Raw genomic sequence first — 15,307 nt, forward strand, 5'->3', positions numbered from 1 at the left:
CTGCCTCTCAGTCCTCTAGTCTTCATGACCACATGGCAGATTTCACAGCTTCCTTTTCCAGAGTTAACAGACCCTCAGAGTGAGACTCTTCTTTATTTTTTCTCTCCAGTTAATGGAACCAAGACAGGGAAGGCTTTGATTGAGACCTTCTCTCCCAATCAGACTAAGTTCTCAATACAGAGAGCAGATCCTGTGTCCCGATACCGCTTCTCACTCAGTGCCAGGACCCAGGTGGGTTCCGGAGAAGTGGTCACCGAGGAGTCACCAGCTCCACCCAATGAAGGTAGGTACAGTGAGCTAACTTGAGGTTGGATGCACATCTGGTGGGGACAATGCAGCTTGAACCAGGAATTAATGGTCCTGATTTAATCAATTGTCCAAGGACATGCACCAAAGCATCTCTCTCTTTCATCCTACATGAAGCATCTCTGCTAAATGCTTGGTGGCAAGATCCTAGGTTTCTTCCTAGCTAGAGAACTTAGATCTGCTCCACCTATTAGAAAGAGTGCCACAGTGGGCCCGAGTTGGGCCACCTGAATTCTGGAACAACTCTGGTCCTGCCACAAGTCATTTAATGGCTCTGAACTATTCTCTTGCATAGGGATATCAGGAGAATGAAACAAATTGATAGTTAGATAAAAGAAGTTTCTTTGGAAGTAAATGTATTACAGAAAGGCCAAGAAGATAAGAACAATGGTATTATAATATCCATGAAGACCCTGGAACTAGAGGTGGCCAGAATCAACTCTGACCTTGGGATGAGAATCCTTGGACTGAATGAGCCAGAAGCAATAATGGGCTCAAGTTGGAAGTCTAGGCTGCAGGTCCCCTTTTATAGCTGCAACCTGCATGGGAGTAAATTGTCCAAAAGCTTTTATAAATGCTAGCTGTGTCAGGTACTATGCTAAGCACTAAGGATAAAAAAGAAAGGCAAAAACAGTCTGTGCCCATCTGCTCACATTCTAACGGACAAAGAACACATGATGAGGAAGTGCGCTGGGGGAATGGGCATCCCCCAAGTCAACTTCCCTGAGAGCCCCAAATCATTTGATAGCTCAAGATGCTAGCATTGGCTTTGCTGCCCTACAGGATGAGCTCGGCTGAATACCACCTGGGGCCCCAAGACCTAAGCTGTGTCTTCAGGAAAAATTCACCAAACACAGTTGTCAGCTCAACTCTCCACATAGGACATCAGCCTCAGAGCTGCCACTCTCCCTTGTAAAAAGGGCTTATCCAGAGAAGGAAAAGGGGAGATGTGGGGCTTTTGAATCCTCAAATTGACAGACCCAGTCTATAGAGAAAGAGAATCCCTATGTACCTCTAAAGGCCAGGATCCCTTCCAGCCTTCCAGATCAGTATCACTGGTCCTAACCAGGCATCCCACAAATCCAGCTTAAGAGACTCTTTGGAACCCACCATCCCATCCCAGAAAAGCCCTTTGGCTCCCTTACTGCCTTGGTGTCAGATGCTTGATAGGACTGGCATTTCTCCCTCTTTATCTTTGCCAATTCTGGGGTGGTGGCAGGGGATGAGGTAGACAGAGGATACTGCTGAATTGGAAGGAGGCTGATGATGGGATTCTCTCTCTGGTCTTGTAAACTGGAGAGAGTGATCAGCAGAAGACACCTAGGTCAGGGCAGCTGGGTAGCTCAGTGGATTGAGAGTCAGGCCTAGAGACGGGAGGTCCTAGGTTCAAATCAGGCCTCAGACACTTCCCAGCTGTGTGACCCTGGGCAAGTCACTTGACCCCCATTGCCCACCCTTACCACTCTCCACCTAGGAGCCAATACTCAGAAGTTAAGGGTTTAAAAAAAAAAAAAAAGAAGAAGAAGACACCTAGGTCATTCCACCCCTGAGCACTGTCAGATACATTTCCTGGGGAGGAGGTAGAGATTGCATGGCTTCATTGCCCACAACAGAGAAGGACCCAGGAGAAGAGAAACACTCCTCCTCCTGTCCCCTAGATCAGATGCTGAAAGGCACATAAAGCCCCATTGTCAAAACCCAGTGGCTACCAAAGAAAAAGTTTAGCAGCCCTAGGGGACAAGAGGACAAAGCAAGACCTTCTTTTGGGCTTGGATTTTTGCCATGAATCCCAAGTTTTAACTTAGGGTCCTCAGTCTAATGGATTTGAGAAAAGATCCAGTGACAGAGGACAAGCAGTGGAGCTCCAGGGAGCCACTATTAGCATCTCCATTCTGCCAAGCAGCCCAGGGATAAGCTCAAAGTGGCCTAAACTAGCTATACCCTCTCTCTTCCAACAAAAAAAAATCTAGTCTATTCTGCTTAGTCTCTCCCTCTCTCAAATATCATGGGCTACTTTACCAGCCCACTAAATCATAATCAAACCACCTTGACCAGGTCAGTACCCTTTATAGGTAATAGGAGCAAGGAGTAGAATAAGTTCCTTGACCCATCTTCATAACTTTCTGGCCTCAATGATCTGTGCATAGCTGGAAGGGATAGAAGAATCAGAGAGAAGCCAGAACTAGGAGAATATTTGGAATAGACCAATACCCCACCTCTTAGGAAATAGAATACTCCATTCCTAGAAAGATTACTATATAATTCATGAAATGGCACCAGAATCCAGGTGGAAAGAAATCTGTTCAAACATGTCAATGCTGGTGCTAACATCCAAACTGATTGGAGGGATCTAGGAGGATTTGCCAAATGTTAACTGATGTTGATGTGGACATGGCATATGGGTCAGATGGGAAGGGTTCCACAGGCTAGTGCCCCCCTCACTCCCACCACTACATGTTTAAGCCCAAGCTTTCTCCGTGTGCTTGTCCTGTGATTTCACCTGTTCCTCTGTTTTCTCTTCCTTCCCTTTCCCTTCTCTCTCCCTCCCCCAACTTGGGTGCTGTTTCTGAAGCTACTCCAACCCCAGGTATCGTACCAACCAAGGAGGTAACCAGCATGGCATGGGGTGGCACAGGAGGAGCCCAGGCTGAACCAGGGTGGGGGAGGCCAGGGAGAATCTAGCACCAAAGCTTGGATTACAATTGACCTTTTTAGTGGCTGGAGCCAAAGCCCATAGGAAAGAGCATTGGCCAGGGAAGCGTTCAAAGGCACCCAAGGCAATCTTTCTACTTAAGCCATGGATTGGTGTCCCAAAGATTCTACAAAGAAGGAAAAATGGCTTTGAAGGAGGCGGACCTCTTCCCCTAAATCTGAGACTTGCTCATCTTAGGGCTACTGGCTGCTCTGTTTTATGCCTTGGCAGTTATTGACACTGAATTGGGGTAGCCTAGCTGAGTGCCGAGTGTCTGTTCTAAGGAGGAAGTATCAGAGGGTGGAGGAGAATTGCCCTCCAGGCTCTGGTCACAGATGGCATCAGGGGCTGGTGCACGCTAGGCCCTTTCTATCCTGGTCTTGTTTCCAGCCACTGAAAGAGGAAAGTGGGATAAGAGTAATATGCATGCTGGCTGTGCATGCTGCATGGGTGCCCAGTTCTGGCTAGTTGTGGAACTGACTCATTAAGACTCCTGTGAATGTGGTCTTGAACAGGGCCTTCCCTGCTTGACTTGTTGTCTTAGTGGGAGCTCCAGTCCTACTGGCCCCTGAGTGATAATTGCTCTCTGCCTCCCCAGGAAGCCAGACTTCTCTAAAGGTTGAGGGAAGTCCCCAATCTTGGAAGCTGAAAGGCAACTCTTGAATGGGAAGGAGCAGAAATTGAAGGGAGGGTCTGGTCAAAACAATAGTCAGGGTGACCAAATCCCAATCCCTCCCTACAAATTTTCGTCTCTGGGTTTTGAAAACCATTAATGTATCTTACGCTGGACCCAAGCAAGAGAAATAGGGTAAATGTCTCCTGAAATCCCTTCCTTGCTTTGGCCTGGATTTGCATCTGAGTCTCAGTTTTACTATCTAGGAAATGGGAATAAGAATGGATCAGGGAAATGGGTCCAGATCTGGCAGTATAGGGGTCTTGGGAAAAGGGCTTGACAGAGGCCAGTTTAGGGTGCACATATTTAGGAGGTAACCCTGAAAGAACAGATTGGGGGAGCCAGAAGTAGAACTTTCTTAAGGGAATTGTGCTTACCCTAACTCAGAAAAGGTAGATCTTTTACCATTGGATTATTTCCCCTCCCTCTTCCTTTCTGTACCTCATTTGGGTTGATTCTCTTTGCTTTTGCATCTCCCTGCTTATCTTCTGTTTGTATTCCAGCCTTTTTCTTTGTCAGATATATAGGTATAGATTATCCCACCTGGGGTTGTCTGACCTGCCCTCCCACTAATCACCCAAGACCAACCAGGATCTCTGTGCACAGACAGAAATAGACAGGAAGTTCCTGGGCTGAGACAACTGGGAATAAAGAGACCAGGGTTGAAGGCCATGATTGGGATACCTCCCTGACAGCAATTTACCGTGCCCCGTGCCATTTCCCAAACAACCTGCAGTGTCTGCATAGGTAGTAGGGCCAACCCAAGGAAGCTCCCAGGGAAGGGGAAGTGAAGAAAACCAAAGAGGCAATAGGGTATAATGGGAAGAGCACTGAACTTAATGTCAGAATGTGTGCTTGTGTTTTAGCTGCAATTACTTTCTAGCTTTATGATTTGGGACAAGTCACCTGCCCATTCTGCCTCAATGTTGTCATCTGTCAAACAACTGGGTTGGACTAGATAGCCTCTAGGGATCCCTTTCAGCCCTAATATTTTATGAATTTGTAGGCCAGAGGGAAGTTCATCATTGACACATCTCAAATCACCCAGTATCATTCAGTTTGATCAGTCTACAAGCCTACCATATGCCAAGCATTGTGCTAGGCATTGAAAATACAAAGTCATACATAAAGCAGTCTTTATTGGTAGAGATTGTATACATTAAGTAAATACAAAATATGTGGGAAGTAAATACAAAGTAATTTGGAAGAGCAGAAGCATCTTGTGGGATCAGGAAAAGTCTCATATAAGAGGAGATACTGGAGCTGAGCTTTGCAGGAAGCTGGAAAATCCTAGGCAGGGGAGGTTAGGAAGGAACACTGTATGGAAAGTAAACTGTGCGGAGATGCAAAGACAAGAAATATCTTCTGTACAAGGAATCAAAAGAAGACCATTTCGGTGGAGACATCATCCATGTGATGAGGATGTAAAAATCATGTAAAAGAGCTTGGAAAAATAGGCTCGAACCAGACTTTTCAAAGGATTTTCAGTGCCAAAGAGAGGAGGTTGTTTTTTAATCCTAGAGGGAATAGAGAATCACTAGAACTTTTTGAACAGGGGAATGACATGTTCAGACCTGTATTTTAGTAACATTAATTTGGCAGCTGTGTGGATGGGTGAGAACAGACTGAAAGCAAGGAAACCAATCAGGATGCTTATTCCAGTGATCCAAGTGAGATGTGATGAGAACTTGAGCTAGATTGGTGACCACCATGGGTAGAGAGAGAGGATGGAGGACATGGATAGAAGAGAAATCAACAAAACTTAGCAGCTGATTAGCTGGCAAGGTGAGAGAAAATAAAGAGTTGAGGCAATTAGACAGAAAAGGAGGAAGGAAGGAAGGAAGGCTGTCTCTAAGGAAGTTTTTTTTTAAGGAAGGAAGGAAGGAAGGAAGGAAGGAAGACATTTTTTAAGAGCCTATACTATGTGCCAGGCATTTTGCTAAGTGATTTACAAATATTATCTCATTTTATCCTTATAGCAATCATCAGAAGTAAGGTGCTATTATTTTTCCCATTTTACGGGTGAAAAAATTAGGTAAACAGAGGTGAAGTGACTTGCCCTGGTTTACATGGTTAGAAGTGTCTGAGGCTGGATTTGAACTCAGGTTTTCCTGACGCCAGGTTCAGCTCTCTAATCACTGTGTCTCCTAGCTGCCTGTAGGGTAGAGCCGACAAAGTTCAAGCTGACAGGTACTACTACCAATTTTCAAGAGGAGGCTGGATGACCACTTGTCAAGGATGGTATAAAGGAGATTGTTGTTTAGTTACAGATTGGAATGGATGTACTCTGAGCCCTTCTCCATTCTGAGATTCTTTGTGAATCTGTATTTGAACCCCCTATCCCTTTCCTGTTTTGGTTATCTCCAGGCCTTAGGCTCTTCAACATTTTTTTCTCATGGACCCCCTTTCAGTTCAATGAAGCCTATGTTCCCCTTTTGAGAATAATGCTTTTAAACACATAACATAAAATATATGAGATTATAAAGAAAGCCAATTTTATTTAGATATGCTTATTTTAAAAATTAAGTAAATAAGTTCATGGATGATAGGTTAAGAATTCCTGCTCTAGCCTTGATTTGGGGAAATTGCTTCCTTCCCAAATTGGGCTCCATTAGGATAATGATGATGTCTGATAAACATCTTAGGAAAATCAGATCCATCAACCAATAACTACAGTGGTTATGGCCAGGTTTCCACTGAGTTTTGAAGTGTCTTCTCACAGAATGATACAATAGATATCAGCTAGAATCTAGACAGTTTATATAGTATTGGACTGAATCTAATAAGCTGAAATTTGGCAGGATGAATGTAGTCTTATACTTAAATATAAAGAAAATCAGGGGGGAAGCTAGGTGGCTCAGTGAATTGAGAGCCAGGCTTTAGAAACAGGAGGTCCTGGGTTCAAAATTGGCTTCAGATACTTCCTGGCTAGGTGACCTTGGGCAAGTAACTTAAACCCCATTGCCTAGCCCTTACAGTTCTTCTGCCTTGGAATCAATACACAATATTGATTCTTTTTTTTTTTTAAACCCTTAACTTCTGTGTATTGGCTCCTTGGTGGAAGAGTGGTAAGGGTGGGCAATGGGGGTCAAGTGACTTACCCAGGGACATACAGCTGGGAAGTGTCTGAGGCCAGATTTGAACCCAGGACCTCCCGTCTCTAGGCCTGGCTCTCAATCCACTGAGCTACCCAGCTGCTCCCACAGTATTGATTCTAAGACAGAAAGTAAGAATTTTTTTTAATCAGCTTCACAAATATAAAATTATAGGAATGGGGCATAGTGGGGCAGAATTTCTGAAAAAAGATCTGGGAGTTTTGGTGGGCTGCAAGTTTAATGTGAGTCAGCAGTGGAAAATGGAAGCCAAAAATGGTAAGATGATCTTGGCCTCCATTAAGAGGGGCCTGGTTTCTAGAGATTGAGATAGGATAGCCCCATTGTACTTTGTCCTCAATCAGACCTCATTGGGAGTATTGTGTTAGGTCCTGGGTGCCATGGTTTAAGAAAATGGAGATGCTGTGATGTGCCCAGATGGTGAAGGGCCTTGATAATATGTCATAGGAGGATCAATAGAAGGAACTAGGTATGTTTAACCTAAATAAAAGAAGACTGAAGTGGGAAATAAGATGGCCGTCATATAAAGAAAAAATTAGACTTGGCTTCAAAGGGCAGAATGGAGAGTAATGGGTAGGAGTTAGAAAGAGGTCAATTTAGTTCAGTTAGTTGGTCTTAAATAAACATTTCTAAGCATCAGGAAAAAAGCCCTACTACTTCGAAATATCTAGAGTGTAATGGTCTGCCTGGAGAGGTGGTAGACTTCTCCTTGGAAGCCTTGAAGCAGAGGTGTGGGGGCACTGGTCAGCTATGTCTAATGAGGTTTTCATTCATGTAAGGCAGTGATTCCCAAAGTGGGCGCCACCACCCCCTGATGGGTGCTGCAGCAATCCAGGGGAGGCAGTGATGGCCACAGGTGCATTTATCTTTCCTATTAATTGCTATTAAAATTTTTTAAAAATTAATTTCCAGGGGCACTAAGTAATATTTTTTCTGGAAAGGGGGCGGTAGGCCAAAAAAGGTTGGGAACCACTGATGTAAGGGCAAGCAAAGGTGTCAAACTCACAGCCTGCAGGGCAAGTTGGCTCAAATCAAAGTGTCATTGGGAAATGTTTAACAAAATAAAGAAAAGCACAGTACAACATAGATAATGTTGATTTGTAGTTTTCTCAGTAAATACATGGATAGGCAAGAATCTGAGTTTGACACCACTGGTCTAGATGATCATTGAAGTTCCTTCCATCTCTGAAATTCCTTGATTCTGCTTGTGTTTGGGTTAGATTTAAGAACCCCGCCTACCCCCCATACCTCACAGATGTATTTGATACCTACTGTTTGTGTGGCAGTGTGTCCTATAAGGAATTGCCAAACTTGGGGAAGGACTGACCCTCTGCTTTCCAAAGTTCCTCAGTCATTATATCTTTTCTCAGATTTTTGGCTGAACTAGATAATCTCTCTGGTCCTTTCTAACTCTTAACTTCATTGTTCTGTGGCATTGACCTGGGGACACATGATTATAAAAGCTTTTTATCCTAGAAATCATTAAAAAAAATAGAAGGTTTAGAGATGGTCTCACTTGGAGATGTTGATCAAAAAGATTACTCAAGAACCCCACTGACCTCCCAGCTCATGATGAAATGATCACAGAGGTATTTGAGACCCATTATTAATGAATGAGGAGTTACCAAACTTGGAACCAAGTTAATTCAGCTTCCCAGAGTTTCCCAGGCACTGTATCTTTTTTCCAAGACGAAGGAAGGTGGTGTAGTGTGAATCTTTGACATTGTTCATTCCCAGTGCTATTCTGATGTGACATGTGTAAAGTACTTTATAATCCAGGACATTGGCAAAAGATAAACCAGTCATTCTGTTCTTAAAACAGTGAGAGTAGGGTTCAAATGTTTTATTTGTGTTTGTGTGTTTATATGTGTATTTTTTCCTAAGGCTTTCCTACTGACTAAGGTTTGATTCAGGACAGGGAGGGAGTATAATGCCTTCACTTTGAACCTCAGAAAGAATCTATGGAATCTAAAATTACTGGCTGGTCTCCCAGTATGCCTTTTGTGATCTATATCCTCAGGGCCCAATAAATAGTTCTGATCTTCCAAATTGGGACCATGCCTTCCAGCCCCTAAGAACCTCCTCTGTTTTCTCTTTGTGACTTTTGTAGTTTGGTGGCCTGAGGAAATGAAAGAAGCCTTTGTTTAGAGAAGGGCTAAGAAAAGAAGGTTTAGGACCCTTAAATTCTTCCCAAAAGGACTTTTCCTTTTGTATGCCCCTTTACCACCACTCCAGCTGGGAAGATGAGAAGTTTGCCTGCTATTCTCTTCTCTAATGGACAGTGTGAGTCTCCTGACCTGCTAAGAGTCTGGGGTAGAGTAAAACAATCTACCTGCTCCAATCTTGTGATTCTTTGGAGTTATTTGGGCCACTAGGTAGAAGAGCCACCTAGCCTCTATTGCTTTGTTTCTTTTTTAAAAAAAAAAAACTCTTACCCTCCATCTTTGAATCAATATTGTATATTGGTTCTAAAAGAAGAATGATAAGGTCTAGACAATGGGAGTTAAGTGACTTGCCCAGGGCCACAAAGCTAGGAAGTGTCTGAGGTCAGATTTGAACCCAGCACCTCCTGTCTCTAGGCCTGGCTCTTAATCCACTGAGTCACCCAGCTGTCTCTGCTGCTTTCTTAAGGTAACATTCCTGGTCCCCTGTTGGCATAAATGATAGATAGTGGGCCAGAGACCAAACGAGATGAATATTATGATTAAGCCCTTAGCTGTTGGCTCTTTACCCTTCTCCACAGCCTAGTGCTGCTGCCAGTCCTTGTAGGATAGGCAGGGCTGTGGGAAGCATACATAAAACCCAGGCACATAACATTATTCCTGAGTGAATTCCATTCCTTCTGGTAGAAGGGAGTGGCTGTGGGGAAGTAGTCTTTGACCGCCATTGTTTCCAGCCACAGACTCTTCCTACCCACTCACAGCAGGAACAAAGTCTTTATATAGGGGTTAGAGTGCCTCAGAATGCCCCTGGAGCTGTTTCCTACAGTGGTCCTGGCCAGTTTCCATTGTCTTTGAAGGGGTCCTCTCACAGAATCACCCAATGGATGACAGTCAGGATGTTGGACTGAATTTAACAAAGCAAAATTCAGTAGGTACAAATCTCATACTTTTTGGTATACAGTACCAAAGAAAGTGGCTCCCCAAGTATAAGGCTAAGGGAGAGGGGCAGCGTATAGATAAATAATATCAGTTGTTCTGAAAAAGATCTGGGAGTTTTAGTGGGTTGCAAGCTTGACCTGAGTCAGCAGAGGAATATGGAAGTCAAAAAGGGCAACTTGATCTTGGATTATTGCCTTGGATCAGGGAAAATATCTGGGAGAGATTAGAAATCATAAACCTTAACATAGTTTATATTAGCAGGCAGGTCCATCAGAAGCCAGAGGATTCTGAACTAGGCCCATTTCTGAGAGTGGAAGAGAGTCTCAAGGCTGTCCATTTTTGAGACGGTTGTTGTCTAAAGGAGACATGGCAGAGGGTAATTTGGGGGACAGGAGGGGGTGAAGTTATTCAGGAGACTTTATCCTGGGAATGGCAGACTGTCTGTGTGCCCCAGGGGCCACCCAACTGAGGATCCCCCTACCTTCCTCCCACCCTGGGATTGGCTGAGTGGGCTTGGGTTGGGGTGTTGCTCCTGCTTGGGTTTGGTCTTGTGTCTTCCTGGCTGCTCTTCCCTGTTATTTCTCACATTTCCCTGGATCTAAGAGATTTTGTGCATCCTCTGTGTCCTTCTTCCATCTTTACTGGGTGCATGCTGGGTGCTTTGAAATGCAGACCATCGAGAAGAAAATGAAACACACCTTTGGGCTTCATTTTCACCATTCCACATGGTTGTATTCCCAGCCATCATGGTTCATCCAACATACCCTTTGTTTCACTTGGGGATCTTAGCTCCTAAAGCCACATCTTCTCCCCTGGGGCCTCAGGCCTCTGCGGGTAGGGTTGTGGGATTGTGTCCAAGCTGGAGACTACCAAACCAACCAGACCCGGCTATTTTACGTTTCCCTCTCAGCTCCCACCATGTTGCCTCCAACTACAGTCAGTGCGACAAGTGCCGCGAGCAGTACTGATGTTACTGCCGTAGCTACCACCGCCGCTGCCACAACTATCCCCACTGCTGCACCTACCACTACTACCACCACTGCTGCCACCACCACCACCACCACCACCGTCGCTACAACTGCTTCTACTACCACTACCGCTGCCACTACTACCACGGAGAGTCCTCCAACCGCCGTGACTAAGATACAGGACACTGGTACTGCTGAACACACACTTTCCTCCTCCCCTCTAGCCTCTTCCCTTCCCATCCCTTCTCTCTACTCTTCAGTAGAGACACATATATAATCTTCCCAGGACAGGAGCTGGGACCTGGAATAATATTTGTGGATACCCTTATTTGTTTTTAGTCCAAGGAATCGTGTATCCAAAGATTAGATTCATGTCCTGGTATCCAGGAAGCCTCAGAATTCCTGGTCCTGAGAAGGTGCCAAGGACCTAGAACCTGAATTTTGTTCCTAGGCTTCCTGCCTAACCTGAATCAGAATCCCTTGCCCTTCCCGGACTTTTTGCAAAACCTTAAAGCACTATTAAGTCTGAGCTACCATTATTATCATCATCATTGTCATCGTTAGCTTCTCTATCCCATGAAATGGGGATGGGCAGAGTCCTTCTACCTTGGACAGGTGACTATATTCCAAGCTCAAGTGCTCACCCAGAGATTCCAGTCTTCCAGACCAAAGCTGGAATTACAGCGAGGTGAGAAAGGCAACCTAGGTAGCATAGTAGATAGAGCACCAGGTTTGAGTTGGGAGGACCTGGGTTCAAATCTGGCCTCAGACACTTCGTGTCTATGTGACTTTGGACAAGTCACTTTACCCTGATTGCCCAGCTCTTGCTGCTCTTCTGTCTTAGAAATGAAACTAAGATAGAAGGGTCAGAGTTTTAAGAAAATAAAAGAAAGGCAGACACTTAGAGACTAACATGCAAGGGATTTAATGGGAGGCAGTGTGATGTAGCAGAAAGAGCACTGGATTTGGAGTCCAAGGTCCTGGGTTCAAATTTAGTTTTGCCACCTATATAACCTTAGACAAATCACTCCTCTTTCTGGGCTTCATCTATAAAATGAAGGACCAGATTATTTCTAGGATTGGACTACGTTTCCTTCTAGCTCTAAGTCCTATTAGTCTCTTTTAAGTAGGACTTTTAAATAAACATGTATACTTTTACACTCAAAAAATGCCACACTCCATGGCCCATAAGTATTTATTTTGTGATATCATGTGTATTATGATGAAGGCTTAAAGCCCCCACTAAAGAGTAGAACATGCTGGTGAAATTTTCCCATGTAGGGAGGCATCATTTTTCAATCATGCCTGTAGTGTACAGATGACATGCCCAGACTGTCTCAAGCCACAGAGTTCGCATCGAGCACTAGGTAGGGTGAAACAGAGAGATTTGCATCCTCTGGAGGCATGAGGCTAGGGAGAACCAAAGTCCTCTTCACCAGCAGGCCAGCCAGGCAGCAAAGCTCTCTGATGCCGTCCCTCACTTCCTGTGTCTCTGCATTGAGGAGGGGATCCCCCCAAGGAACAAGCCCACTCCCAGGACCCCAGATCTGTCCCCATCTATGGTCCTCATCCTGCCCCTCCCCATCCTTTTGAAAAAAAGTCAATCATGTGAGCTCCAGGAAATGGTAGTACTGTCAAGGAGTCTAGTAATGACCAAAGGTGCTAAGCTACCATTTCCACTGATATTCCCCATACCCGGTAATGTGTGGAAGTAAAATTATGGACATTTGAGTGGCTGCTCGTAAAAATCAATCTAAGACCCCGCCTGCTGGGATAAGGCATAAAGGAGTCCGGACGGGAAGCTTTGTTTTTCCAGGCTGAGGAAAGCCCTTGGGGGATTTAGCACTACTTCTAACTGAGCATCAAACAGCCTTTTATTGCCATAGAAGGAAGGGTCTCTCGCTCATGGAGCCAATGTACCAGCTGGAAAGTCAGCATGAGACAGACAGTAAGGCTAGTGGGGGAGTGAGGGCGGGGGGCAGCCAAGGAAAAGGGAAGCAGATTTGCCAGTTCTAGTCCCAGCTGTAGTCTTCACCAGTTGTGAGACCTGGGGCAAAGGCGCCTTCACCTTTTGGGGTCTCCCTGCCCTGCCCCCACCCCCATTTTGGTTGACTGAGGGCAGCCAGCATGCCTCTTGTGGGTATGTGGGACTCCATCAGTCAACAAGCCCTGTGCTAAGTGCTGAGGGCATGGAGAGGCCCATAGAAGTTCATCATCTCACCCAGGGACCGAGAGCTCAGAAGTATCAGAGGTGGGCTTCGAACCCCGCAAGATCTTCTTGACTACAAGTCCAGGACTCTAGTCACTATAGCACACTGCCTTATAAGTGGGGAGGGTTCTGGTGGGGCGGGGATAAGTAGGTAAAATGCTTTAGACTCTTAGAGAACAGGTAAAAATATTAACTCAAAGTCAGCTTATAGCACTAACCATTTCTTTGACCTTGGAAAAACTGTCTCTACAGGAGTGTGGCACTTGAGTGTTGAGGTAATGTTGGCCTTTAGAAAAGAAATTGACTGGAGAAAGCCCTGTTGGGATCATTTGGGGAAGCCAGCTAGGTGGCTCTGAGGATAAAGAGCAGGAGGTCCTGGGTTCAAATGTGGCCTCAGACACTTCCAAGCTGGGTGACCCTGGGCAACTCATTTAACCCCCATTGCCTAGCCCTTACTGCTCTTCTGCCTTAGAATATCCATTAATATTGATTCTAGACAGAAAGTAAGGGTTTTTAAAAAAAACATTAGGAGCTGCCATCTGCTAATTGGTGGTTAGTGTGCTTTTTGAGTGATAGCAAAAAGCGTTCCGTTACTGAGGTAGAGCCTGATGTTATTCAATTACTTTGTGCCCTAGAAAAGGTGCACAGAGAGTGATGAGAAAGAATGCCTTTGCTTTTTGACATCAGAACAGCAGTCCCGCCATAATGGGCTCAGACTATGGACCATCCTGGTGCAGGCTCTGCCGGTTGTAGAAAAGTGTGGCTATCCTCAGCTCCGCCTGGCCCCTCACATTCGAGATGTCTTCCAGCTAGTCTGATCTCTCTTCCTACCCTAGTCTGGTTTGTTCATTTTCCAATTCATCTCAGCCTATTGAGAAGCTGTTTAGACTTTCATTCTGAACACTCCTTGGAAGAATAACGAGTTCCATAGACTTGTTCCTTCCATTTGTCCTAAACTTCCTGCCAGACTTCAAGTGGGCCCCTCTGCTTCTGGTAGTCTGGATTTGGTGAACTGGTCTGAGTTCATCCTATCGTCATCAGTCTCTCTGATCTGTAAATTTTGTTCTTACCTTCATCTTTCCAGAATTGGAGAATCCCGCCTCCCATCCTCCAAATACTCAGATTGTGGTTTAATTTTAGTTTCCTTTCTCTAAATCCTGTTCTAACTCCCCTCCAACTTTGCCTGGAGGCGTTTAGTCAAATGTACATCCTTACACAAACCAGAGAAAGCATCCCACTCCAGCGGTCACCAGATCACAAGATGCTGGGGAGAAAAAAAAGCCCAAGTTCACAAATGGGAAGGAACTCTTACTATGACCCATGTAGAGTTGACTTTGCCTAAGGCTACCAATTCAGGTCAAAAGCCTTGAAGAGAAGTGTGGAGGGGGGCAGCTTGGTGGCTCAGTGGATTGATTTGGGAGATCCTGGGTTCAAATCTGGCCTGGGACATTTCCAATCTGTGTCACCTGGGCAAGTTACATAACCCCTATTGCCTAGCCCAGGGGTCAGCAACCTTTTTTGGCCGTGAGAGCCATAAACGCCACATTTTTTAAAATGTAATTTTGTGAGAGCCATACAGTGCTCACAGTGTGCGCTCCTGTGACAGCGCCTGAAAAAAAATTGACTTTATGGCTCCTGCAGAAAGAGCCATATCTGGCCCTCAAAAGAGCCAGATGTGGCTCGAGAGCCATACATTGCCCACCCCTGGCCTAGTCCTTACTGCTCTTCTGCCTTAGAACCAATACATAGGATTGATTCTAAGACAGAGAAGGTAAGAGGTTTTTTTTTGTTTGTTTTTTTTAAGTGTGACACATACACCAGCCCCACAGCCCCATCAGAGGGTCCTAGGCATTTCTACCCATGAAACCAAATTTCCAATGACTTGCCCAGCATGAACTACTCCTCACCTTGGGCAAATGCCATCTTCTAGGCGTCAGTAGAAGGCCATTACTTTAGTAAAGACCAGGAAGCCTGCTGTAATGTCTGAACTCTGCAAGCTGAGTTAGATCATACTTAGTGCACTCGGTTCATTTATTTTTGAAAAGTGAGTAGGTGACAGTACCCCCTTGCATGCTAATAAAATATACAGGAGCCACGCTCATAAAGTCTTTGAAATATGAGGCTTCATGCTAGCATTCTACTATTAAATCTTTGCTGGGAAATGGGATAATCAGTCTGCCGGGTCTCCTGAAAAATGACTGTGTTTGAAGATTAGTAATGTCCTCAATGCAATGGCTTTGATAGT

At 45.0% G+C, this 15,307-nt stretch overlaps 1 protein-coding gene across 1 annotated transcript in view; it reads left to right on the plus strand.

The window, feature by feature from the left end:
* The window catches only part of NFASC (neurofascin), a 248,354-nt gene that overhangs the window by 206,491 nt on the left and 26,556 nt on the right, over positions 1-15,307 (plus strand). The window contains exons 26-28 of the mRNA XM_044674931.1: positions 110-283; positions 2,879-2,893; positions 10,796-11,041. Of these exons, the coding sequence (XP_044530866.1) occupies positions 110-283; positions 2,879-2,893; positions 10,796-11,041 (435 nt within the window). The remainder of the gene's footprint in view (positions 1-109; positions 284-2,878; positions 2,894-10,795; positions 11,042-15,307) is intronic.

The sequence above is a fragment of the Gracilinanus agilis genome, chromosome 4, assembly GCF_016433145.1.
Source record: "Gracilinanus agilis isolate LMUSP501 chromosome 4, AgileGrace, whole genome shotgun sequence".
Classification (NCBI taxonomy): domain Eukaryota; kingdom Metazoa; phylum Chordata; class Mammalia; order Didelphimorphia; family Didelphidae; genus Gracilinanus; species Gracilinanus agilis.